The 23520-nt window shown below is 40.4% G+C and overlaps 1 protein-coding gene across 6 annotated transcripts in view; it reads left to right on the forward strand.

Annotated features, from left to right (window-relative positions):
• SLC38A1 (solute carrier family 38 member 1) overlaps nucleotides 1–23520 on the forward strand; it is a 63525-nt gene that overhangs the window by 34620 nt on the left and 5385 nt on the right. For all 6 annotated transcript variants that reach the window (XM_016201174.2, XM_016201175.2, XM_016201173.2 and 3 more), the window contains 8 exons: nucleotides 13881–13954; nucleotides 15402–15494; nucleotides 15810–15891; nucleotides 16877–16959; nucleotides 18829–18887; nucleotides 19010–19135; nucleotides 20416–20495; nucleotides 22063–22163. In XM_016201174.2, coding sequence (XP_016056660.2) covers nucleotides 13881–13954; nucleotides 15402–15494; nucleotides 15810–15891; nucleotides 16877–16959; nucleotides 18829–18887; nucleotides 19010–19135; nucleotides 20416–20495; nucleotides 22063–22163 — 698 coding nt within the window. The remainder of the gene's footprint in view (nucleotides 1–13880; nucleotides 13955–15401; nucleotides 15495–15809; nucleotides 15892–16876; nucleotides 16960–18828; nucleotides 18888–19009; nucleotides 19136–20415; nucleotides 20496–22062; nucleotides 22164–23520) is intronic.

A 23520-nucleotide genomic window follows, 5' to 3' on the forward strand; every position in this document is an offset into this window, starting at 1 on the left:
AAAAAAACCATAATATGTCATACCTAAAAAATTAACAACAGTTTCTAAGTATCATCAAACAGCCAACTAATTTTTAAATTGCTTTGATTATCTCATTTTTAAAAAACAATTTGGATTGTTCAAATCAATACTCAAATAAGGTCCATATAGTGCAGTTGGTTGATATGTGTTTTAAGTCTCTTAATCTATAGGTTCCCGCATTTCTCTTTCCCCTTTTTCTGTGCAATTTATTTGTTGAAGAAACTAGGCCATTTGTCATATAGTTCGAACAATTCAAATTCTGCTGATTGTATTCCTGTGGTACAAATTGACATTTTTGTTTGTTTTGGACTCTTTCATTTTAGAATCTTTCCTCAGATGTCAAGTTGTCCTTCTTTGTTTGCTCTAATCAAGAGTAGGGAGGAAGGATAAAGTTAATTCAAGCTGGTACACGTTAGTGGGGCTTGTTGGCAATGGCTTTACCTGAGGTTGTTAATGACTCTTTACTTGTGGAACCACCAGGGTCAGTTTCTCTTTGGCTGTTCAGATACCCAGAGATCTTCCAGTCACCTGCCTGGGGGGCCTGGGCATTGCATCTTTCTGGAAACCAAGTGGTGGAAAAGGGTTGGGGTAACTATCTCAGAGTACATGTGTTCACCCAGTCCTAGTACCCCCTCCTCACAAGTTGTACTGAGTCTCTTGCCAGAAACTTATATTTTATACTTTCCAGAGAATGTATCTTGAGATACGTATCTTTTCCCAGGGTAGGAGAGGCGCAGTCACTCAGCTTTATGGAGTAGGTGCCTGGTCTGGGAATCTAGCTGTTTCTTAAAATAAGTTAAACAGATCCTCTTTATTTTAGCCCTTCCATTGTTACCTACTTCCAGTAATGCCACCAGGGCCTTTTGGGAATTCTGTGGTATAAATCGGCTTAGTCTTGGCTTTCTGCACTGCCAGTTTAAGATTCAGTTCTGCTACTTTTCAGCTTCTGAAATTTTGTTAGTGTTGTCTCCTCTCATGTTCTTACTATCCTAGCGGTTTTATACCTTAAAAAAAAAAAAAAGCCCCCTACTGGGATATCAGGAGGGAGCAGGAGTAAATTCGTACATTCAATCTATGATTCCTGGAATTCAATTTATTTTTAATTATACTGGTTCAGGGATAATTGATTTCTTATCTCATGACTCTTAAGTTTCTGATTGGAAACAAAAATAATTGGATAAACTTGACTTTTGTAGTCGCAGGAAGATTTCCCCTGGATAGAAGTATTATAGATCATTTGGTTATTTGCAAGACGCATAAATAGCAACCCATCACACCAGGTTAAAGCTCATGAAGTAGCTTTATATAAAAACCCCAACTTCTAAGTTTTTCTCAAAATGCGGAACTTCAGAACAAGGGCTCACTCTGTGTGTTGTAAAACCAGCTGCTCCTACAGCTGCTCAAAGCCAAGAAAGCAGTTGGCAAGATCAAGATATTTCATCTGGTTCAGGGCCCTGTTCCAGACTCATATTGGCCAACAAGGAAAAAGGGTCCAAGCCTGTTCAAGCTTCTTTAGAAAAGCAGCTGGGAAGGCTCCTCTGTGTCTCACTGAGCCTGGCCACGGGCTTTGCACTGGGCTCATCTGGAAACTTGCTGGGGTGATTTCTTTTTCTTGGATGAGTTTCGGGCTCCTCTTTTTTTTGGACCTAACCGTAATGGCTGTCATCCCTGTTCAACACACATCTGATTCAATTAAGGAAGATTCAGTGAATTCTGCCCTGTGGTAAGAATGCTGTGAGGTTTTGTGTTTTCCTGAATTCTGAGGCCTTATGATTCTACATGAGGAACAGGAAGTGTGGTAGTGGGGAACCTTAGTTTACAGTTGACCTGGAGGTATAGTTCTCTGTTGGAAACAAAGTGGGGCTGTATCCTAAGGCAGCAATACAGGAATGTGTGGAGGCCCAAATTCCTAGGAGTGAAATGCACCTGTTGAATTGAGTTTTCCTGAGAGTGGGGATCCAAGGAAAAGGCAATGGGTTCTGAAGAAATTCCTTTCATTGTAACTGCCTCTTCTATCACTAATCTTCTTACACAGCTTCCCCATAATTCCGTCAAAGCAAAAGTAGGGATTGGCATGGAAGTGAACATGAATGCAGAATGGTGGGTTTTGTTTTGTTTTACAATACTATCTTCCTCACCCCAGCCCAAAACAAGAAAGTTACATTTTCTAAAGATTTCTATAAAAGGCATACATTTTCTAAAAAATGAACCTCTTTAGAATATATTATCTCCTCCTAATGCTAGAGTAAAGGAGAGGTTTATTGCACTATACAGAATCTATCAAGCAATAAATGCTTTATATTTTTCCATAACTTCTTAGCATGTATTGTTATTTATTATTTTAATAATGTAGCCCCAGCCCCTAAATTTAAAACCAGGAAAAAGGAGAATGTAATTCATTACACTTTTGAGAGCTCAAAGAGACATCATAGTTTATTGTAAACACTGAGTTTATGAGCAGTCTGTTTGAAATGATCATTGTGAAACATCTATATAAAGCGATAGTTTACATTTTATTTTCATTGATTATAATCCCAGACCTTTGTGAACCTTGTTTTCTGTTTTCCATCTCACTTGGGTAGTGTTTGTAAGAATAAAAAAGATAATGTATCTAAAAGTACACTTTGAAAAGTGGCATGCACAAAAACATTTATTAATTAATATCAACCCCATAGGGCTACTATGTATGAGAAGTTAATGAGTGTGTGTGTGTGTGTGTGTGTGTGTGTGTGTGTGTAGGAGAGTGAGCACCAGTAGTGCCTGATATATAGTAACAGTATATAGTAAATACTTGTTAAAGTAAAAATTAGGTAGTCACTGTAATGGTTAAAATTTATAGAATGGTAACTATACAGGTGGGGCAAAGGTAGATTTACAGTTGTGAGTACATGAAACACAGAGTTTATTTAGATATTATTATTTACTAATTATTGTATTCTTTTCCATAGGAACAATTGTAAACCTACTTTTGCCCCACCCTGTATATGCTACATTGTCTTATTTAATCCTCACCAACAATACTATGAATATTAGTGCTATGTTACAGATGAAGTAGCTGAGGCTTGATAATGACTTAGAAAGTAGGGAAGCCCCGCCGGCGTGGCTCAGCAGTCGAGCGTCGACCTAGCACCCAGGAGATGGCAGTTCAATTCCCGGCCAGGGCACATGCCCGGGGTGCGGGCTCGATCCCCAGTAGGAGGTGTGCAGGAGGCAGCCGGTCAGTGACTCTCATCACTGATGTTTCTCTCTCTCTCCCTCTCCCTTTCTCTCTCTGAAATCAATAAAGACATATCAAAAAAAAAAAAAAAAGGAAGTAGGGGAGCCACGGTTCTATCCAGGCTTTCTTGACTCTAGAACCCTGGTGATCTAAGACACTGCTTTCTTTTAGCAATGCCTTCTTCAGAAACCAAACTTGCATTGTTAATGTACATCATGAGAGAAATTTTATTCTTATCAATGGAAACTTGCAAATTGACACTTTAGCTTTTAAATCACTTTGTAAAATCAGTCAATATTCCTGAATTCTTTTACTGCTGTTCCACCAAGAACCATCGCTGAAGTGTATTGCAAAACCAATAAACCTTTTGAACTTCTTTGTATTTGTCAGAGCTGTGCGTGACTTGGCCTCATGTCCTATTTGAGATTTCCCACTGCCTTCAAAAGCCCTTGGATTTAATTCCTGCTAAGGATTTAACTAAATTTTTTGTGTTTAAAAATTAAAAACCAAGTAATACCAAAGTCAGATAATACCAAGTTCATAATTAGGGAATTGGTTCAATAACCATAGTAGTTCCATAAACTAGAGTATTTAAAAGAGTAAAGTAGACTTATCTGTACTGTTTTGGAAAAATTTCCCCGGAATATTATTATGTGAAAACAAACTGAATGTTGGGTGAAGTGAGCATGGAGTGAGATGGTGTACATGGGCATATATTGCACAGACTATTTAGGGAGCAAAGACAAGAAAACTGTTGACAGTGGTTACTTCAGGACAGTGACTCCGGGCCTGGGGATGGAATGGGAGTGGGAAGTTTACAGTCTTTCGATTACCTTTTTTGAACCATGTGTTTTAGGGAGAGAAGCTATGGAAAACAACTGTTTTTTTAGAGAACTTAAAACCAATGCAATGAGATTTTCTCCCTTTTCCACTTATCTACAGAAAACTTGAGGGGGGAAAATATTTTCAGTGTAGATATTTAGACCATCAGAGCTAGAATGAGATATTAGTGCTGTGCCACCTGTTCTAAACTATATTTTGAACCTTTCCCTTCAGATTGCCTCTGCCCCAGCCACACTTACCCTCCCTCTTTTCCGTAGGGGCTACTCATCTCGGCCTTTCCACCACCCCACGCCGTGCCGAGAGGGTGTGCAGTCCCATGGTACATCCTGATGGTCCCATAGGCCCAGGTTAGAGGCCATCTCTAAACATGTTTCCCTGATTCTTCCAGATGGAAGGCATTATCTAGGCATATATTTTACCTTCCCTGTTAAACTCTGAGCCCTACAAAGGCAGGATTGTCTAATTCTTCCTTGTTCAATTCATTCCTCTCCCCCTAGCAAGATCTAGAACAGCGCTTGCATGTAGCTGATTCTCAAGAATGTTTCACTCGAATGAATGAATAAGTAAGCATTAGATGTTGCAAAACAAAAAACAAGGCTTTGGGGCAAAACAATGGCTCTCATTGTTGCAAACTTATTAGAGGGGGGGAAAATTAACTGAAAGGTTTAGTTCACCCTCAAGTTTTAAGTAGGCTGTAGAGATGTAATGATAATAATCACAAGGTTGTCTCAGTTACTTTCCTGGTACTGCCTCCTTCATTTGAAAATTCAGAATAGTTCAGAGACTCTTAAGAAATACTGTTCTGAGGTTAGTATTGCATTGCTAAAAGGGCATTTGTTGTTAAATTGCTATTTGCAAAAAGAACAGTAGTTGTCATTGTCAGTTTACAGCAATTACCTTCACTTTGTCAATTGTTTGCTTTGATTGTAGGTGAATTTTCTCCCTCCCCCTCCCCCCCTCCCTCCCCCTCCCTCCCCCCCTCTCCCTCCCCCCCCTCTCCCTCCCCCCCTCCCTCCCTCCCTCCCTCCCTCTCCCTCTCCCTCCCTCTCCCTCCCTCTCCCCCCCTCTCCCTCTCCCTCTCCCCCCCTCTCCCTCTCCCTCCCCCCCTCCCCCTCCCCCCCTCCCTCCCTCCCCCTCCCCCCTCCCTCCCTCCCTCCCTCCCTCTCCCCCCCTCCCTCCCTCCCTCCCTCCCTCCCTCTCCCTCTCCCCCCCTCTCCCCCCCTCTCTCCCTCTCTCCCCCTCTCTCTCTCTCTCTCTCTCTTTCTCTCTCTTTTCTCCTCTCTCTCAATATTTACCTTTGTGGACCATTTATCATTATCCTATCACCAAAAAGATGCAACATCAGTGTTGTCTATAATTACACTGTTTACAAAACAAACCAGTAGACAGCCATGGCAGTAAGGGTAAACCTAAAAAATTCGGTCTCTGTAAACTAAGATCAGACTATCAGGTGCCTTCACCCTTTAAATTCGATGTTTTACAGTCGAGCCTACACAAGGGATAGGCAGCAACGGAACTGGAACTATAGACCCATCAACATGTTGCCCTAAGTCCCGTTCATGTTTCACAGGTATCTGATCATTACTGTTGTGTTGCAGAAATGGGCTTCCCGTTATCGGGAGGTGTGTGTTCTTTAATAGCACATCAGCGTAGCTCTCTGAAATCTCTGAATCTTTTTGAGCACATTCTACTAAACTGGAGTGAAATTGCAGTACCTTTGTAAGTACTCAACCTGTTCCTGAGCTGTCACACTTCATTACCTTATATATATTCCAAAAAGAATCACACCCACCAAGATAACAACTTTGCTCTTAGTGGTAACAAAGATGGTCTGTGATATTTCTCAAGTTATTCCTTGTAAATGTTAAGTCATCTTTTCTCTGCACTCCTAAGCCAAAAGTCTTGCCTCCCAAAGAAAGACCAAATTGGGTCTTGTCATAAAAACAGGGCCAAAGAGGAAGTCAATAAGGAAACCCTGCTCTTCCGGATGATCCTAGGAGGTCCATGGGTTAGTTACATTCATCTTCCGACTTGTCAATCAGTTACTTGTTTTTAAAATTCTTTGAGTTATAGTCACTGCTCCTTAGAAATGATCTGAAGAGAAAATTGTCCTTCAGCTGGCAGGAAAAATCATGGGCATCGGAGTGTCTTGTTTGGGAATAATGATACTGGAAGGGGAAAGATGGCACATTTAGGCTTGCCAGCATTTGAATTACATGTAAAAAGGACAGTGGCAGTGCCACTGAACTCTATTGAAATGCATTGGAATAAGAAGCTTTTCAGAAATAGGAGAATAAGAAAGTGGTGAGTGCTGTGCTAAAAATGAGTTCCTATTTTGTAAACAAAGAGTCGGCAGTCATAGGAGATGATACCCACACATTGTTTTTAAAAGTTGAGCTTAGTTGGTGAGTCATCTAAGATGTGGCTGATAAGGGGTTCCAAGAAGTCAGTTCTCTCCGCCCCAGAGTGGTAGGAGTGTGTGTCTGCGCACGCATACCCAAGAGAGTGCACACGCTGTTGAGATGCACTGGGTCCATTTTGGAGCACTGTTTTTTGTAGCTTGCAAGAAGCAACTTAACTACACTAAGGTTTTAATAGTATTATTCACCTCCAGGATGCACGGAATGCCTTCTCCGTTCACTGCTCTGGGTTATAGTGGGCCAGGTGTGTGTCAGCACAATCGGTCTGTAGAGTCCAGAAGTTTGGATTGTCAAGGTTAACTTGAACTTTATTACTCACGAAGTGGTCGTTGATTTAGTGGATTGGAAAAACTGCCCCTGTGTGGCCCGTTTGTTTTGCCTTGTTCTGTGGTCACAGGCTTCACCTTACATCAGGCACATGGTATCACTGATCTACATCTGTATCAGCCAACCACAGTCTACAGACCGAAGCCACCTGCAGCCTTTTGTATGGCTTGTTAGCTGAGAATGACTTATTTTTTTAAAGATTTTTTTAAAAAGAAGGTAATTATAAAGTATATATTGTTTCACGGGGCTTTATAACAACCCTACTTATCATCCTCATTATAGATAAAGAAGCTAAGTAATTTGCCCTGGAGGCCACTAACGTGGTGGGAAGGGAGAAGGGAGGACAGCAAACCCATGGAGCGTTCCTCCTGACTCTTCCATCTCTCCTTAAATGTGCACCGGGACCAGGGGAACAGTAGGAAAGTATGAGTGAAGCCCCAAATCCGTCATTCCTAGTGGAAACGGAAGTCCCGATACTCACCGAGTACAGCGCATTCCTTTGTTTAATGGTGACATGGAGTTTTTCTGTCACCGAGGAGTTACATGTTTACAGTAATGATAAAGGGGGCATCATTTTAAAGGTAAGGTTCTAGGTTTGAGGAGAAGGGAAACCAGTTATCCTTGTGGAATGGGAGAGGAGGAGGGAGGGCAACATGTCAAGAGTTATAAATGGAGGGTTCACAGAAGCCACAGCTCTTCACAACAATAGGCAAAAACAGGAAGCGGGGGCATGTGTCTATCTTACTGGTGTAACTTCCTTATTATAGGGGCGGCCTCCTAACTCGCTTAACCTCACCGAGCGTCAACTAAGCTGACAAATTCTATTTCTATCTGCGTACCTCTTTTAAATACTTCTTTCTTTTTAGGATTTTGTTAGATACTATTTGAGTTGGTCATCAGTGATACCTATTTCTTTCTCTAGACAAAACAAAATACCTAACCAACAGTGAGGCTATTTTAAGAGCAGCTCTGCACCAAAGAATTTGGATTTACCTACAAGGAAATACATAGAAGGAATTGTACAGATAATTGACCACCACCTGTTCCCTGCCCAGCCTTTTAAAACCACCCTTTTCATTCCCTAGTTCAGTTTGTAAATATTACAAATAATCACATGCTATCAGATCCTGGGGTGCTGGTCCTCTGACTCTCAGAATGTTGACGTTTAGTCAGGTTTTAATGACTAAGAAGTCCACTTCGGGACTGAGATTATATGTCTCTGTTCCTTTTTGTAAGTATTTTGTGAGCTCGTTAAACGAAATTGGGGCTAAATTAATGAGCCTGGGACTTAACCCCCCCTCCAAAAAAAGTGTTTGGAATAATAATACTATCATTTGAAAGGCTATTTATATTTTTTGTTTCAATACTTGTATTGTAAAAGTAAGATAATCATTAAAGACTTTTTTAAAAATGCATACAGTACATTTTAAAAGTTTGAAGAAATCATCCAAAGTCTCACTGTTAAAACACGCGCTCTGTTAACATTTTGATGTATTTCATTCTAAGTTTTTTGTCTTCTGCTGTCAGTCCCGCACATTCTCTGCACATTTGCTTTGGGCAGACAACACAGCATGGTGATAAGGACTGTGGAGTCTGACTCCCAGGCCTTGAGGGCTCCAATGCTATGTGACCTTAGACAAAATATTTAACCTTTCTGAACTTCAGTTTTCTTATCTGTAAAATAGGTAGTAATTGTACTACTTATAAGTGAAATACTTTTTAAAAGTGCTTAGCATGGGCCTGACATAGCGAATCTCTCAAAATTGAATTTTAGTGAAGATCAAGAAAGCGTTTTATTGATTATATTGAATCCCCATTAAAGTAAACTAAAGCTCCAGGAAATGTGTTTGTATGTAAAAGATAATTTTGAATTTTTCAAAATATTTAAAATTTATACATGAATTAAGAGACCCAGGACACCTTATCTCACATGTCTCCTTCCACTTGAGCTCTCATTAAACAGACAATTCTTCCTCTATGTCCCCATTCCTCTCCCCTTAAACCTCCCACCAGCATGGCTTCCCTGGGCCAGGAACCACGCTGCACTATTCCACCTCTACAATTACCCTACTTCTGACCACAACCTCTTCTACTCCTAGGATCCTGCCTTGGATATTCCCACTGTAGCTGTCCTTGAATGTCACTGAGAACCTCTGATCTGTGTTTCCTCCCCTGCTCAGCTTAGATGCCACAGTCCCTCACTTAAAGCCCTCTCTTTCCCAAACGCTAAATTTCGTTTCTCCACCGTCTATCACACTAGCCTGGGAAACCCCTGAATCTGACCATCCTCAGTCGGGTTCTCCAGGCTGCCTAGAGCTTCTTCCTTCCCCAGCTAGTGTTGTGCTCTGTTCAGCAGTGTTGTTTTTTGTTTGTTTGGTTGTTTTAAATATGTTTTTATTGATTTCAGAGAGAGCAAGGGAGAGGGAGAGAGAAAGGAGAGAAACGTCAGTGATGAGAGAGAGTCATTGATCAGCTGCCTCCTGCACGCCCCATGCTGGGAATCGAGCCCACAACCCCAGCATGTGTGCTGACCTGGAATCGAACCTTGACCTCCAGGTTCATGGGCTGGTGCTCAACCACTGAGCAACATCTGCCAGGCTCTTCAGCAGTGTCTTTAAATCTTTACTCACTTCATAGAGATATTTTCCTTAGGAAGAATCGGAGGTGGAATGGAAGAGCAGGGAGAGTTAGTGGTGATAAAAGATGAATGAAAACGTGCAGGAGAGGGGAGACCATTTGGAAATGTAGAAGAAGGGTAAGAAGTAGAAGAGAGTGAGGCAGAGACCACAACAGGGGGAAGGATTAGAGAAGGACGGTTGGCCAGTAAACAATATGTTTCCTACCATTTCTTCAATTTCCTTGTACTAAAGTTTTAAATTTTCTTGTAGATATTTTGTCTCAAGCAGCATATTATGTCCATGAGTTTTGGAGTGAGGGCCTGAAGATTGGTGGGAGGTGCTGATGGATAAAAGCAGGACTGGTGACAAAGATCACTTTTCCTCCAGTGCAGGGAGTTTTTATGCAGACTTTCCGCTCATTGAATTGAGGATGGTCAAAGTTTTATACTTTTAACCAGGTTTAGAAGAGGAAGAATTACATAGTGTGGTGGGCCTCATATCCCTTTTGCAAGGATAGAGACATGGCAGGGGGAGAAGGGGTGTGTAGTCGAAAATAATTTAAAAAGATATACCTTGGCGAAAATGTTTTTTATTTCTAAGTACAAAGCCAGATACTATGAAGACTGTGAAAAACTGACCCGAGGCCATGAAGGACAAAAAGAAGACTCTCTTTGGCCTGGCGCCCTGTGTCCCAGGGCCTTGCCATTGGGGGGGGGGGGGGGGAGGCAGCAAAAGACCCCAGCTGGCTGTAGGGTGTGTGAGGGAAGCCGAGCTGCCAGAGGACCCAGCTCTCTGCTCCTCAGAGCCTCCCAGGACGGGCCTTTGGTGTCATTGGTTCTCAGGCCCAGAGGGCCCAGGAAAGAAACCGGGGCAGGGATGAGGCAGTCAGGAGTGGGTGGAAAATATATACCTTGGTGACTGTATACCTCAGGGCCCCAGTGCCCTGAGGAAGTTGGCCAAAGGAAGTAGATAAGACCCTACGTTCACACTGCAGGCCGGTCAGGACTGACCGATACCGATTCAGCTGTAAGTGCTTCCATGTTACACGTAATCGCTCTGTAATGCTGGCCCGGCGCCCCACCCGCAGACAGTGTGGCCGGCGATTTGGCCCTAGCTCAGCGGTTGTGAGAATCAGAAACACTGAGGTGTATATACCACAGGGCCGAAGCTCGGCTTAAATCCTTGTGTGTTCTGTGGACCAGCAGCATCGGCATTACCTGGGAGCTTGTTAGAAATTCAGAATTTGGGTCCCACCCCAGACCCACTGAATTAGAATCTTCCTTGTAACAAGAGCCTAACGTAATTCATATGTGTACGTTAAAGTCTGTGGGGAGCTGCTTTAAATGTTGGCGGGGAGAGGACAGGGTGAGTCGTGCTGGGTAGGGCAGGGAAGGGTTCTGTATTTTGAGAGGAGTGGGTCCTGGGAGAGTTGAAAACACTCGCCTTCGTGGCAGCCCCAAACACGCCCACCTGAGCTATTTTTGGGCCTGCAGCGGTGACTGCCACCTCACCTCCAGCTCTTCCAAGGGCTCTGCTGCTGGGAGGGGAGTATGTCGTGTGATCTCTCGTTTTATAGCTAGGCTTTCTTTCTTTTTTTTTAATTGAATTTATTGGGGTGACATTGGTGAATAAAATTATACAGGTTTCAGGTGTGCAGTTCTATATAATACATCATCTGTATATTGCATTCTGTGCTCACCGCCCAGAGGCTCGTCTCCCTCTGTCACAGTATATTTGCCCCCTTTTGCCCCCCTCATCCTCACTAACCCCCTTTCCCTCTGGTTACCACTCTCCTGTTGTCTGCGTTCTTGAGTTTACTTTCTTTTAGATGTCACATTCTCTGTGTCTGTGACATCTCTGGCTGGACCCTCTTAAGCTTTTCTAGGATCTGTTATAGCCAGTTACACAACTTAGTGCTTCTTTCTAAGAATCTAAACAAGGAGTATACGTTCCTAAAATTTAATCCCATCAGTGCTAGAATCTGTGATAGCCAAAAGCAGTCTTAGAATTTTGCATATGGAATTTGCCTCTTAGTGACCTGATAGAAAAAGATTTTTGTTTTTATTAGTTTTTAGCCTTTGGAGGGAAGATTTATATTTTGGGAGAGATGGAGAGGAGAGTCTTCAGAGACTGGGTGCCAAAGGCCAAGGCCATCATACTCTCACTACACAGGTCCCCTTGTCTGGGATGCAATGTTATGTCTCTTAAACACGGGAACAAGGGAGTTGTTTTCACCACTGTGGGAGAACCTCATTCTGCTATTAAATGTGAGGAAGAGGCTAGGCGACTCCTGGCTAAAATCTTCCCTGATCAACACTTCCTTTACTTGAAAAAGAAAAAGAAGTGATGGGAGTTTATGAAGAAATTCTCTACCTCTTGCCAAGGGCCAGAGGCCAGCTGAGCATCCTCTACAAAGAGGCTCAGCCTAATAGAATGTGCTAAGAGGTGACCAAGTGCAAGAACCACATGGTCCCAGGGACATTAGCTAAGGGAACAAGTTTCCTTTAGAATGTTTCTTTCACTAATAAGTAACCAGTTCTCCCAGTGGTGGGGCATTTGGTTAATCATTACGTAGATGTTAGTAACTGTCCCTTCTGCTAGGCACATAGCTCCTACACGGTCAGACTCTACTCATTAGCCTGGGGCCCAGTGGTAAATCCCCCCCCCCCCCCCCCCCCCGTTCCTCAGGTTGGTCCCAGGAGAACTGACTCGGCAGGGTACGCTGTCGCTCTAGAATAGCACATGACTAATCCTAAGACTGCATCCGTCCTACCCCACCTGGGAAGCCCATGCTATTCTGTGCCACACAGAAATGCTCAATGGCCTGTTACACACACATGTCGAAGTTGCCACTCAGTGTTCAGTCCTAAAATCATGTGTGGACTGTGAGTAAAACTCAAAGCTTACTTCTTCAACGTAAATATTGTTTATCTTATAAAAGAAAAATCCTACCACAGCTGTATCCTATATCTTACTCTCTGGCAGAACACATCAAATCATGTTCCCTTACATAGCTCGAAACTGCTGGATTGGTGAATAAATTCTTGCTCTCCGTTTCTTGTGTCCTTACAGTCTTAATCACCTGCCCTGTCAAGGATCTTAGCTAAGTCAGTGTATATCTGAATGCACTTCCTTACAGTCTTATCTTTATCTAAATTCCTCTTTATTTATTAACCTTCATACAAAGTGCTAGAGTTTCTGTTCTTTCCCCGTGTTTGTTTTACTTCTGCTGAGCTGTGCCCCTCTGTGTTCTCTGGCCATCTCTGGCAGCCCATCGACTCTGTGCTTGACCATTTTGTATTCCTCCTACACACAGGGGAAACAAAATGCCCTAAGATCTAAGAGAGCTAAGGAGCAGACTTTCTGCCTGGGGCAAGGGAAGGCACCTGAGGAGGTAACGTCTGAGCTGGGCCCAAGGCCCGTGGTTCACCAGGTGTGGTAGGTGGCCAGAGGGTTTCGGAAGGAGACAGGCCACAAAGAGAGAACCACAGGATGTGCCAAGGACCTGTCAATAGCACTTGCTAGAAAAATAATTGCCTTAATTACTCAGAGAATCAGTTACAGTAATGTATTATTCTAGGGATATATTTCCCTACATCAGGAAGTGAGTGGTTTCATCTGGGGGCCTGGAAATTTTTTCTTTATAATAAGTAGGCTTTAGTTTCCATTATTATGTCTGTTTTAACCAAATGATTGAGAAATAATCTATGTAATCTGCCACATCATTTTAACTGTGCTTTTTCTTGAGGAGGGTTTAATAATGAGCCAGATGTACTAAAAAAAAGTTCATCATTCAGAAAAGTATTTTCATTGTGCTTGATTGTCAAAATTTTCCCCTCCGTTGAAAGAGGTGCTAATTCTTTCAAGAGGAACCAGGTGCAAAGGAAGGGAATTATCTCAGTGGTCCAATGTGTAGATGCATAAACAGCCATAGAATAATTGGACTAGAAGAATGCTAGACATTCTTTGGCTGTGTCTTTGTATTATTGGCGAGGAATCTAGGAATAGGAGAAATTGCCCACAGTGCCATGGTCACTGACGTAAGCGTCACTGCAAGCCTCCCCCCAGCCTCCCCAGTTCCTACACCCCTTCCTCACACTTTCTTATGCAGATGGAACAGGGTACCCTGGACTGCAAAAGCCTTTTTTCCTAATGTTTTAGAGTCATCCCAGCAGAAATGATCTGAGATTTCTATTTAAGGCTTTGAGTTACAATTATGTAAAGGATTTGAACTGTTACTCAGATCCTAATGGGCAGTTCTTTATTTGATAGAACATTTCTATCGAGGATTTTAAAGAAGGTCTGACTAATAGGTTCCAAAATTTGGATACCATCAACAGTGTTAACCATATAAATAAACCTTTGCCCTTCTAAAATGTAAGGTCAAAGCATGTTCTTTGATAGTTATTACACGACTTCTTTTCTTTGCTTCAGGATACTTTTGTCTTCAGTGACACTGCTGTCTATATATTCCATAAACCTTCTGTTGATCTGCTCAAAGGAAACAGGTAAACTGATAATAGGTCTGATTTTGTTAACTCCAGGGTGGATGATTTTGATGGTGAAATTGTAAACAAACTATGCTTTCCCTGTTCAGAAACTTGATTATTAAAGAAAAAGAGTACTTTGACCTGTAGTCACTGGAAGACCTATAGTAGTATTTACCTAGAGAAATGGATACAGCAACTATAAGTTAAGTTGTCGTGAACAGTGATCAATAATGTTGTCATTTAAAGTAAACCCTCAATTACACCTTTTTTTTTCTTTCTAGTTTAAGATGGCTTCATTTTAAAGGCTTTGGTTTTTCCTTGGCTCTTTATAAATTCAGAACAAGGATCCCATGTTTTTTATATTATAGCCTCCAAGTTTTAAAAGTAAACAGAGCTTTCGTTCTCTTTTGTGCCTATTCCAAGGAGAAAATGCTACTCCCGAGGCAACGTGGGAGTGAGTGTGCTATGAAAAGATTTCAAGTACCCTGGGTAGTGTAATACCTGAAGTGTTTATTTTCTAGTCCTTGGCATACTGGATTATGTTTGTAATACTTTGACTTTTACATTAGCTAAAACCACGTCGGCCAGCTATTATTGTATATAGACGACTCCATTTAACTGGAACATTTTGTAATAAATTGGGGATCTAACCGTTGTCTGGTTTAAACACCAGTCTTATGAGAGATTAAACAAAAGTTTAATTTAGCCTGACCCATATTACTTTCTGTGAACCTTTTGAAAATCTGAGCTGAACTGTCATAAGGAAATATAAACACTTAAAAAAATGGTTTGGAATCTTAGTATTTATTGAGATAGGCTAGCTGAACACTTTAGAATTTGCTATAGCCAAATTATTCTTTAGATAGACTTTCCTGCTGCTCTCTTTGGTGAGCTGCTTATCTTTGAACTAAATTTTACAAACAATCGGAATTCTGATGTGACTACTACATGTTTCTGAATGTGTTAGCATATTTAGGACACAAGAGGCATTGATGGAATATGATTAAGATAATTCTTTGTTAGCATAAATATTTAGGTTATTAATTCAAAAAGAAACTTTTAACCCAACCATCAGGGTTTTTATTTTTAAATCAAATCTGTATTTTAATGATAATCACAAGACCTGAGAATATGATCAGAGTGGGAATTTCCCACCAGTAAAGTAAATGGACTGTTTGAAGTAGTAAAAAATAAGCCTTATAACCTAATGGTTTCATTGTAATTGCTTTTATAGCCAACTTGAAAAAAGATAAATTGTGGTCATGTCTGACAATTTAAAATGTCAAGAGGTGGTTTTATAATGAGAATGGCTTTAACCCTTGCAAAGCCAAGAAGGCCATTTGTATGGTTTCGAGAAAAATGCGAAATAACTTGGGGAATCGTTAATAGCATGATGAAATCTTAGCCAGTTTTAACTTTTAGCACCCTGTCATTTCTTGTGTTCTCAAATATGATTTCTAAATAGGCTGCATGGTTTATGAAAAGCTGGGAGAACAGGTCTTTGGCACCACGGGGAAGTTTGTAATCTTTGGAGCCACCTCTCTCCAGAACACCGGAGGTAAAAACAAAAACCAACATGCTTTTCTATACATAACTTTAAAGTAGGTGAACATTATGTTTTCTAATTCTGGAGGTTGGGTGGCCACATGAACTTTAACATAATTCAAGAAGTTATTCTCATTGCTAAAATGACACATGGAAAGTAAAGCAGAGACAGCAGTCACTTATTTAAAACCAAGGACACTGCAAGAGTATCTAAAGCTGTCTTCGTGTCTTATTGAAGGTTAGTCTAAGAACAGGCTGGTAACCTTTTATATAGCTTGCAACATGAGCCTTAGTATCTTCTTTCTAAAATGTTCTCATTTCCCTCTAGCAATGCTGAGCTACCTCTTCATAGTAAAAAATGAGCTGCCCTCTGCCATAAAGTTTCTAATGGGAAAGGAAGAGACATTTTCGTAAGTTATAGACCTTTTTTTAAAAAACAAAACAAAACTAAAATGTTTTTCATTTAAATGTGGGCTAACCAAAGTTCTTTCTTTATGAAAATTACCGAAACAAAGTTTTCCCTGGGGTGTTTTTTTCTTTGTTTGTTGTTTCAACAAGTTTCTCTGGAGTTATATAAATAAAAGGAGCAGAGAGAACCACTTGAATGGGAGCATTTAAAAGGTAGATTCATTTGTCAGGCTGCAAATGGTAGATGCTGCATTTTCTTAAGAGCCTGAGATCTATGTATAGTTTCTGTGGAATAGAACAGATATGGAGTATTTTTTAACACAGAAGTGGAACATACAAAAAAAATTAAGACCCTTTTTTAAAGAAGGGACATAGAATTTTGGAAGCAAAATTTACATGAGCTACCTTCATTAAAATGCAGTTAACCCTGGAAAATGTTGCAGCTACATTTGGCACAGCCATTATGTTTTGACTCTCTCTTGTTTAACAGTTCTTGTCAGTCTTAGTTTCTCTGTTTTCTTTCAAGGGAGAATCATAAAAGACATAGTTCCTAGTGTTCTATAATGAGGATTCAAGGTCAAATACGAGAGAATAGGGAGAGAGCAATGCCTACCTGTGGTGACTTGTTTTTTGAGGATATTAGCCAAGCAAAACAAAAAGGAACTTTCTCTTTAAATAATTGATGACACAAGTTGTAATTTGACAGAATGCAATGTGTGCATTCAGCTTTGAGACCACATAAATAATTTAAAGGAATGCTACACTTAGCCAATGGGGGAGGAAATAAAAACAATATCCCTTCTTCTATCACATGGGAGAAAGACAATAGTAAATGAGTAGTGGTTGCATTAAAGTGTTTGGATAAAACCTGAATAATGATAAAAAATTATAATAGTAAAAAAATTCATTAAAATATATTGTGAAATTTTACACTGGGGGGGGGCACTTTCTAAGGAAATATGACCTAACCCCTGAAATGCCTTTCAGAGCCTGGTATGTGGACGGCCGTGTTCTGGTGGTGATAGTTACCTTTGGCATAATCCTCCCTCTATGTCTCTTGAAGAATTTAGGTAAGGAAAGATCTTGCTTTTATCATAGTCTCTATAGTGCCCATATGAATCAGTAACCTAATAAAACGAAATGTTGCCCCTGCTTTCACTTGTACGGTAAAGATTAAGTAAATGATAAATTACAAGTATTACTTAGTCTCAACTTTAATATGGGGTAAAAACACTGGTCAGGCCCTGGCTGCTGTGGTTCAGTTGGCTGGGCATCGGTCCACGCACCAAAAGGTTGTTGGTTCCATTCCCGGTCAGGGCACGTGGCTGGATCCCCAGTAGGGGGCGTGCAGGAGGCAGCCTGTTGATGTTTCGCTCTCACATCAATGCTTCTCTTTCTCTCCTTCCCCCTTCCTTGCTCTCTCAAAATCAATTTAAAAATCGTTAAAAACAACAACAACACTGGTCAATGAGCAACTTCCTAAGCAATCATTCTCCTAAGCTGTGGAGGTCTTGGAAAGGGGACAGATAGCGTTTATTCCCAACAACACAACTTACAGGCTATTCTGAGGAAAGTCCAAAAAGTGGAATTCTCCTTGTGCAAGGTCTTAAATACCTTGATTATTTAGACAATTAGGTTTTTAAGTCTAATATCAAGACAGAAAGTTGCTTATATTTATACCCAAAAGTATAGTGAATTACTCTTAAATGATCAAAGTCTAACCATTCTCAGTTATTTGCCTCACTAAAGGGAGAGAGAGAAGTGAAATGTCAAAAGTGGTAAGCAACCACTAGCTCACATCCATTTGGTTTTGACCATCTTTGTGTGTGCTTCTAATCAGAGACAAGTGTGCCTGATGCTATGGGAATTTCATACATCAACTAATGGTGGCCACACTGCCGCCTAGTCCAAAACTTCTAAAATGCATTTTCTTTAATTCTTGGCTAATTCCAGGCAGACACTTAAAGTTCTTCCCAAAATGATTACTAACCATAGTTTTCTGTTTTATATGAAAAATATCAAGCCTCTGTAGTTGTTCTATAAGATCTATAAGTGGACTTTTAAAAAAACAACAACTACTTAATGTTCTGTTTCTGGGTCTGTGTTTAGGCTTTTCTATGTATATACAGATAACTCTTCAGTTTAAGTAGAGAAGGGCTCTTCTCCCCCAGGGATGAGAATAGTGCAGCCCCCCAGAGGCCACTTAACTCTGCCTTTCTGGAGGTTACGGGGGTTGGAGATCTGTCAGGCATTCTAAGGGGAGCAAGGTAAAGATCCCCAGATGCTCAGTTTATCCCTGGAAATCACTTCATCTCCTCTGTGCCTGCCTCTTATTTGGGAAGAGAAGTATTGTGTCTGACGGCCATTATGCACACAGTAAGTGCATAATAAAGGGTAATGGATTTGGCCATACGTATCCATCACAGTACACCAGCAGAAACTGTGACTAAATTTGGGAGGCTCTTTTTCCCTGGATTCTGGACACCTGTGTTCTCTAGTGTGTCAGGGAGAACTGAAATCAAAACACATAATGTTTTTATTTAAAGTCACACTTTTGCCAAGTAAAGTAGCACTATCGGATAATAAATCTTGCATTCACGTTGGCATGTATGTATACTATTGGAACCCCAAATTATGCTTGAAAAAATGCATTGCCCTGGCTCAGTCGGTTGAGTGTCATCCCATGCACCAGTAGGTCGAGGTTCGATTCCCAGTAAGGACACGTGGCCAGGCTATGGGTTTGTTCCCTGGTCAGGGTGCATATGGGAGGCAACCAATTGATGTTTCCCCTCCCATCCCCATCTCTCTCTCTCTTTTCCTTTCCCTTCCCCTCTCTCTCTAAAATCAATAAAAACATTTTTAAAAAATGCATTGAAAGAAATAAGGTGATGGATGAGATAATAATAATTTTTAATAATAACTTTTAAAACTTTTTTTAGGGTATCTTGGCTATACTAGTGGATTTTCCTTGAGCTGTATGGTTTTTTTCCTAATAGTGGTAAGTGCTGGTTGGAATGGTTGGTTTGGTTTTGCCATAGTACAATGCCATGTAACAGTTATTCCTTACTTGGCTTTATTTGATAAAGTCTATATTGTTTCTCCTATATTTTTTAATACCAGGTTATCTACAAGAAATTTCAAATTCCCTGCATTGTTAAAGAGCAGGGAATAAATTCAACAATAATAAGTGATAATTCAACAAATACTGGCATGTGTACGCCAAAATATGTTACCTTCAATTCAAAGGTAAGTTTCCTTATCCTTCAAATATAAAAACGAGCATTTTTATTAAGGGCTTTATATTTCTTAATCTTGTAGTAATTAAACTGCTTTAAATGTGTTCAGTCTCAAAAGGACGCAGTACCCCCGCTTCCAAATTCCACACTCCATTTAGACACCTTTGAGAGATATACAAATATTATATTTCATGCTCCCGCTGAACCCCGTTTACATGTAGGACAACCTTAAGCATTCTCTGAAAATCTCTCTCTCGATAATTGTCTCAGCTCTTTCCTCTCCTATAGATCTTTAAAAATAGATTAATAACATCCTTAGCCCACTGCTTCCTATCTGGTGGTGACAAAAAGGAATGCCTCAGACTTTCCCAGCTACACAGTCGAAATACAGATGCCAACACAAATGGGCACTTACGAAACTGTTACACTGTTGAGATTCAGTTAATAGTATAGTAGACAGTGGACTGTGGAACCAATTAGGCTTGGACTTGAATTCGCAAGCAAGTTACCCCACCCCACATGTAAAAACGAGTATTCTATTCTATATCTTACAGGGGGGGTTGGTGTGTGTTTTTTTGAAAATGTACCTGGTACAGTACTTGGGCAGAATTAGAGCATGAGAAATGCTACTTTTCCTTCCTTCTCTGCCAGCTTCATTTTGCATAAGAAGTTATGTTGAGTTTGAAAGTTTTAAAAAGTCGTATCTATGAAAACTAAATCAATCTCTCTCTCTCTCTCCCTCTCTCCCTCCCCAACCCCCCTTTCTTTCTTTTAACTCTAAGGAGGCAGCCAAAGTAGTGAATGTGGAACTAATTTTCATTTTAGATGCCATCTTTTACGTTTGCTTAGATGCACCCCATATATAGCAAAGAACAATAAAATAGAGGTGGAAGTCCTGGGCATGTCTCCCAGGCTGCTGGAGGGAGTCAGGAGAACAGCAGTGGTCTGTCTACTGCTCAGGGTTATTGCAGGGATTCCATGAGATAAGGTAGGAAAAGTGTTATGTAACTGGTTAGCGCTATATAAATGTGGGTTATGCTGTGTCTGGAGTATGTAAAATACACTGTAGGTAAGCTGAATCTCAAACCCGTCTGTGGCAAGTGCCTAACGTCTAGCTAGATAAGCTCTCCTAGGAACGCTGCTCCTATTTTAGCTAACAAAGCCCTCCTAATAACCAAATAATCCAGGGATTCTGAAGAGCTGTCAGATGAAAAGCTCAGAAATACTGGAGATGTATAATTTTATGGTAAAAATACCCTTTTTAATGTTTATTTTTTTTCTTTCAAATAGACGGTGTATGCTCTACCAACCATTGCATTTGCATTTGTCTGCCATCCATCAGTCCTGCCAATTTACAGTGAGCTTAAAGAGTAAGAGTTTCTTTTATCTTGATCACTTTATTACCACTCACTAATAGGCAAGCACTGTATTAAAATAAACAGACACATGTAATGAACCCCAGTGGACTCGTCACCCAGCTCAACATTTACTATCTGCCATTCTTGAGCAAGTACTGTATTTTAAGAAAAAAAGAAAAACCAGAAACCTGCAGTATATTTTGGATGTAAATATATGAAGTGCACACTATGTGGGCTTTTTTGTTAATCGGTTTTTCAAACACTGTATTACTTAGGAGAGTTTGAGCGTTTGTGTTGCTTTATGTTTCTTATACCTACTTGGCAGGTAGAATATAGTGATCTTCAGATTCATCTATGAGCTGCTAAATACGCCAGATCTGATTTGCCTGTTGGTTTAGATGGAAAAGGCTGGTAAATCAGGCAGAGAAAAATTAATGTTAAGACCACAAATTAGACAAAAGAATACTATTGTTCATTTTAAATGACTAAGATGATTCTATGGATTCGTTTTGATTGCTATTCTAGAGAAAACTAAAGGCTTACCTATAAATTTCCTCATTGGCTCTCTTTTTAGCGTACCATTATCAGACTTTCTATATAAAAAGTCATCGTGGCATAGTCTTAAGCTCAGAAAAGACATGCAATATGGTAGCTATTACCATTTTGAAGCAAAAATAAAGTGGATGTCATTTAGCATTGAATTCACTTATAATTCTTCCTCTTTCATATTTAATCAGTATAGGTAAATTTTGAAATATTTACACCTACCTATCTGTGGGTATATCAGTGTTAACTTTATGATCCTGTATTTAGGATATTTAAATGTCTTTGGCATCTTTTAAATTTTATAGTCTAGCTATTAGTTTGTAGTTTTCCCATGTGTACTTCTCAGTTTTTCTTCTATTCCATACTTCTTGTTATGACACAACCAAATATGGTTATTGGTAGTCTGTTATTGAGTACAAGTCTTATAGATTAATTACTTGGGCAGTTAAAGAAACTTAAAGGTTCATTCAGACTCCCAGAGTAAACTTTACCGAAGAGACAGAACCCTTCATCATCCCTCTTCTGTGATCTTTTGGGTATTGCTATGGAGACATCCAGACTTCCAGCTGCATCTCTGGGGCTGCTCAGTGGGAAAACTGGAACCTAAATAACAGCTTTAGCAACAGAACACCTGAGGTCAAGTTCCAGCTCCGCCCCTAGTCTCTGGGGGTGGGAGAATAGCGTTTGAATTTTCTGCCTTTTTTCCCCGGTGGATGCTGACTGTGGAGATAATATCAAACAAAAACATTTAAAAATACTCTCTGCCCTTCAGATGAGAACTCGATGTTCTTTCAAAAGAATGGGTAAGAGCTCTCAAGGAATTGTTAGTTCCATGGATCTCTCTCTCAATACCCGTTGGGTATAAAAGAAGTTATTCTAAACAGGCATAATTGCCTGGGGTGATTTCAGCCGGTCACACCTGCCCCATCCTGATAGAAAGTCAAGTTAGTATTAACACTTCCTTGTTAACGCTGGTGTTTAAATTGGGTAACATGGTTTTTAATTTTTCAAATTCTTTTTGTCTTTGTTTTAGTCGATCACAGAAAAGAATGCAGATGGTTTCAAATATCTCCTTTTTTGCCATGTTTGTTATGTACTTCTTGACTGCCATTTTTGGCTACTTTACATTCTATGGTGAGTAATTTCTATCAGTACATAAATGTAGGTCATTGTAAATGAATTAGTAAAAATCGATTATCAAAATAACTTTTTCTATACATTGATTTTGCTGGTCTTTTCTTCTACTTACAGCAAATGGCAATGGCTCCTTTCCATAGTCATGCAGACTGCACAACAGGATAATTACTGAAACAATATGCTGCAATTTTTTCTCCTAATGCTGTCCTTAAAAGAAAGAGCATTTTATAAGCATAGCACCTGTACTGAGGAAAGTGAAAAGTCTATCAGAGAATTTCCTAATTGCTGTTTCAAATTGGGTCAGATTCCATGAATAGAAAATAGAGACAGAGACAGATGTTGAAAGTGAGAAAGAGCAGAGTGCCACACTCATGACACTTCCCGTTAATTAAAAATAAAATGCCTAATTTTTCACCAGAAGCTGGAGCCTTGCAAAGATTTGAAAGAATGACATAGAAAGTTAAAGGGAGTGAAATCCAAGATCCTGTGAGAAGCCCTTGGAAAGGAGACATGGGGAAAGGGAATGATCTCTTGCCAAAGGAGTGAACATTCTCATGTTCTTGACGACTGCCATTCTAGCTTTGGTTGTCTTTGAAATAACACTTTCTGAAGTTCAGAGTTGAGAAAAAGTTCAAAATGGTATATAAGCAAAATGCTCTTTTTCTATATATAAGAAAAACATGCATGGAAGAGAAGAATTATTTCTTGATGGTGGATAAGTTCCCTTGGCACCCCTGCTGCTTGGTCACTGGAAGTTGAGCAGTAAGAGGAGAGTTTGAAAGAGGCCCCGAGTGGCCTGCAGTCGCCCACGCATCCACTCAGCAAGGCTGGCTACTTGGTGTTGTTTGATGAGTGGCACCAAGTAGGAGAAAATCTAAATTAAGAATAGCTCTGTGCCCGGCTGGCATGGCTCAGTGGTTGAGTGTCAACCTATGAACCAGGAGGTCATGGTTCCATTCCTGGTCAGGACACATGCCCGGGTTGTGGGCTCAGTCCCCAGTTGGGGGCGTGCAGGAGGCAGCCAATCAACGACTCTCTCTCACCGTAGATGTTTCTATCTCTCTCTCCCTCTCCCTCTCTCTCTCTGAAATCAATAAAAACATTTTTTTTAAAAAAGAATAGCTCTGTGCTTCAACCTATGTTATTTTTAATCCCAACTTACTCCTGGAATCAATTTAGTATAAATTAAGCATAGCCACTCTTTGTAGCCTCTTCTTGGGGTTACTATAAGTTCCTTTTAGTTAAAGTTATGATGGACAGGTGGACCATGTGTCACAACAGGGATTTTCCTTCTCAACTCTATGAATTGTTTTGACAACCCACATCATTGCTTTCCTTGCCCTTTAGTTGTCAC

This window comes from Miniopterus natalensis, chromosome 2 (genome assembly GCF_054644295.1).
Source record: "Miniopterus natalensis isolate mMinNat1 chromosome 2, mMinNat1.hap1, whole genome shotgun sequence".
NCBI classification, from domain to species: domain Eukaryota; kingdom Metazoa; phylum Chordata; class Mammalia; order Chiroptera; family Miniopteridae; genus Miniopterus; species Miniopterus natalensis.